Genomic DNA, 3,016 nt, shown 5'->3' with positions numbered 1-3,016 from the left:
CACCCCCATGGGCTCACCAGACACAGCGTCGGGCTCTGGCTTCCTCCCCGGCAGGTCCTCTCCTGCTGGGCTGCTGCCCTCGGCCCCGACCCCGCAGCCCCGCGGGCCCATGGCGCTGGCGCGCCGCCGCTCATGGATCTCGTCAGAGATCATCTCCAGGTTCTTCAGGGCCGTCTTGTACTCGCCTTTGGCCAGGGCCAGCTTGGCCTGCAGCTCGTCCACAGTCTTCTTCAGTTGCTGGTGGGGGAGCAGGAAGCTCAGTAAGTAAAGGCTGCCCCCGTCGACCTTCCAACGCGTGTCAATGGGCAGCTTCAAGCCCATCTGCCCACCGGCCTATTGCTGGGATCCCCCAAGGCCTGGCTGAGGACCGATGACCAGCACCTAGCTTCCCCAGTCCCTCCGATAAATCCCCCGCCACCACCCTCCGCACCCAAGCCCATCCAGGTCTACATACTCGAGCTGTATGTTCCAGGAATGACCACTAGTGGGGAATAAACCCCATCACACAAGCTCCTCAGTGACTACAGTAGGGCCATCCTTTCCCAGGGCAGCAAGTCTCAAGAGATTCTGAGTTCAAGGTCACTGGAGGGGCCCTGGTAGCACTGTCAGGTAAGTGCTGTCAGTGGATAACCACCAGGTCAGTGGTTCGACTCCACCAGCCACTGCTCCCTAGAGATTTGCAGCCTCAGAAACCCTGTGTACCTCGTGGCTATGAGCCAGAACCAGCTTGATGGCTGTGGGTTTGGGTTCAGTCAGGTGGGGCCTGAGAGTTCTCATTTCTAAAATGTTCCAAGGCTGTGTTGACCACCCTGAAGAACTACTGCCCCTAACCCAATACAGAAAATGAGACCGGGTGTCGGATTTGGCCCCTAACCCAATTACAGAAAGTGACCAGGTGGCAGATTTGGCACGCGTCCTCCCTGGACATGCGATGACTATGATGCTACCAAAACCATGTGAAGCCCGGAGACCCAAGGAGCGATGGGCCTCAGCAAACAAAACCCACTGCCACCACAGCACCTGTGGGCAGAGGGCAGCTGCGGGGTCTCTGAGATGCGGCTTCGCAGAAGCAGACCGCCACATCTTTTGCCTGCAGCTGGTGGGTTTGCACAAACCTTTCGGCTCAAGGTATCAAACTAGCGTGACAGCAGGGCTCCTTCACAGAAAATGGACGATTTGAAACAAAACCACTGCCATCAAGTCAGTTCCAAGGCACAGAGACCCTGCTGGGCTCAGGACAACCACCCAAGGCAGTGAATATTTACAGAGAAAACTTCGTTTCCCTCAGACACGCTAGTGGGTTCACAGTTAATCTGTCAGCAGAGTGCCTTAACCACTGTGCCACCAAGGCTCTGTATCTGAAAAGCAGATGGCCACATAACAGTGGGGGGGGGGGTGCGTGCAGAAATCCCACCCGTGGCCAAGCCAAACCCATACGTACCTCCAGCTGCACGTAGTACTTCCCCTTGAGTTCAAAATAAGGCCTGTAAACAACACAGAGGAGACGCCGTAAGGGTCACCCGAGGCAGGTGGAAAACCCCTCGGGGAATCGGAGGTCCGGCCATCCTGCCACGATCTGACCCCTAACAAGGCGGCGAGGGCAGGGCACTGCTTGGGCTCTGTGGTCTGATGTGCTCTGTGGGGCTCAGCCAGGGCCTTGCTGACGGAGACCCTGCTCTAGACACCCGTGTGCTGCTCAAAGCCTCGCGGAGTGCTGAGCAGCTGAAGTGGCCAGGGCCCCTTCTCCCAGGGAGGATGGTTCTCCTGTGGGCCCTCCTGGACTTTGTCCAGGACAGCGGTTCTCAGCCTGGGGGTTGCAACCCCTTTGGGGGTCAAATGACCCTTTCATAGGGATCGCCCGATTCAGAACAGTAGCAAAATGACAGTTACAAAGTAACAACAAAAATAATTTTATGGTTGGAGTGTCACCACAACATGAGGAACTGTATTAAAGGGTCGCAGCATTAGGAAGGTTGAGAACCACTGTCCAGGACCAGTGGTACGGGCTGGTCTGATTTTAGATCCCAGCACCAACCAGTCTGCAGATGCAGCCAGGTCACAAGCATGAGCGAGGACAAGAAGCACAAATGTCACAAGGCCCCTGGCCTGTCGGTCAGCCAGCAAAGGGTCCGGCTTGGTTTAGGAACCTAAGAGGCTGAGCATCGGGGCAGACCAGTGCCTTATTCCTGGGCTCCCCACCCTCCACAGAGCTTCCGAATCTTCATCCTGAGGATGTAGCCAGATGGCAAGGATGTGGAAAAACAGGCTCAGTGGGGGCGAAAATCTGGAATGTGGGGGTGTGTTTGGGGGGATCACAGGGGCTACTCTGCCAACCAAACACCGCCATCAGGTGGATTCTGACTCACAATGACCCTAAAGGACAGGGTAAAACTGCCCTTGTGGGTTTCTGAGACTGTAGCTGTTCACAGGAGTAGAAAGCCTCATCTTTCTCCCAAGAAGCAGCTGGCGAGGCGAGGGTGGTGGGAGGCGGGTGACTGGGAGTGCGAGGGCACCAGGAAAGAGGAGCGGCTATGCCACCACGTGGCCAAAGGAAAGCTGGGAGGGGCAGGAACGGAGGAGCACCCAGGTGGACATGCTACCCTGTCTCTACGCTCTGCCACATGTAGGAATCCTACAAAGCTGGTGGAGTCCGACCACACGGGTGTTTTATTTTCTTAAATAAGGATGTGGAGCGTGAGCACATCTGTGTGTGAGGAGACCTGTGGGCATAGAGGGAGCTGCACACCTCGGGGCCTACGGTCTGAACCCCTCCCTCGGTGGCTCTGAGGGAGAAGGATGAGGCTGTCTGCCTGGGAAAGATGGACAGCCTCAGAGACCCTGAGTCCGCATCGACCGTGGCTGTGTGTGTCTGTGAGAGAGAGAGAGAGACATTTTGGTTTTCCTTGCAGATCTAAGATCTCCTTCCTTGACTCAACATCCCCACTGGAGAAGCGCTAGGCATCCGCTGCTGGTCCCTGCCTGGCTGAGGCCCGCTGCTCCAGGGGACAGAACTATC

General features: G+C 56.7%; 1 protein-coding gene across 1 annotated transcript in view; it reads right to left on the bottom strand.

Annotated features, from left to right (window-relative positions):
* SH3BP5 (SH3 domain binding protein 5) overlaps positions 1–3,016 on the bottom strand; it is a 59,577-nt gene that overhangs the window by 4,351 nt on the left and 52,210 nt on the right. The window contains exons 5-6 of the mRNA XM_013005067.2: positions 1,442–1,484; positions 18–237 (exon numbers count right to left, since the gene is read on the bottom strand). Of these exons, the coding sequence (XP_012860521.2) occupies positions 18–237; positions 1,442–1,484 (263 nt within the window). The remainder of the gene's footprint in view (positions 1–17; positions 238–1,441; positions 1,485–3,016) is intronic.

This window comes from Echinops telfairi, unplaced genomic scaffold (assembly GCF_000313985.2).
Source record: "Echinops telfairi isolate 266 unplaced genomic scaffold, ASM31398v2 ScPeMD7_7420;HRSCAF=8458, whole genome shotgun sequence".
NCBI classification, from domain to species: Eukaryota; Metazoa; Chordata; class Mammalia; order Afrosoricida; family Tenrecidae; genus Echinops; species Echinops telfairi.
Note: the sequence above shows the minus strand (reverse complement) of the source record. Positions and strands in the feature narration are given on the sequence as shown.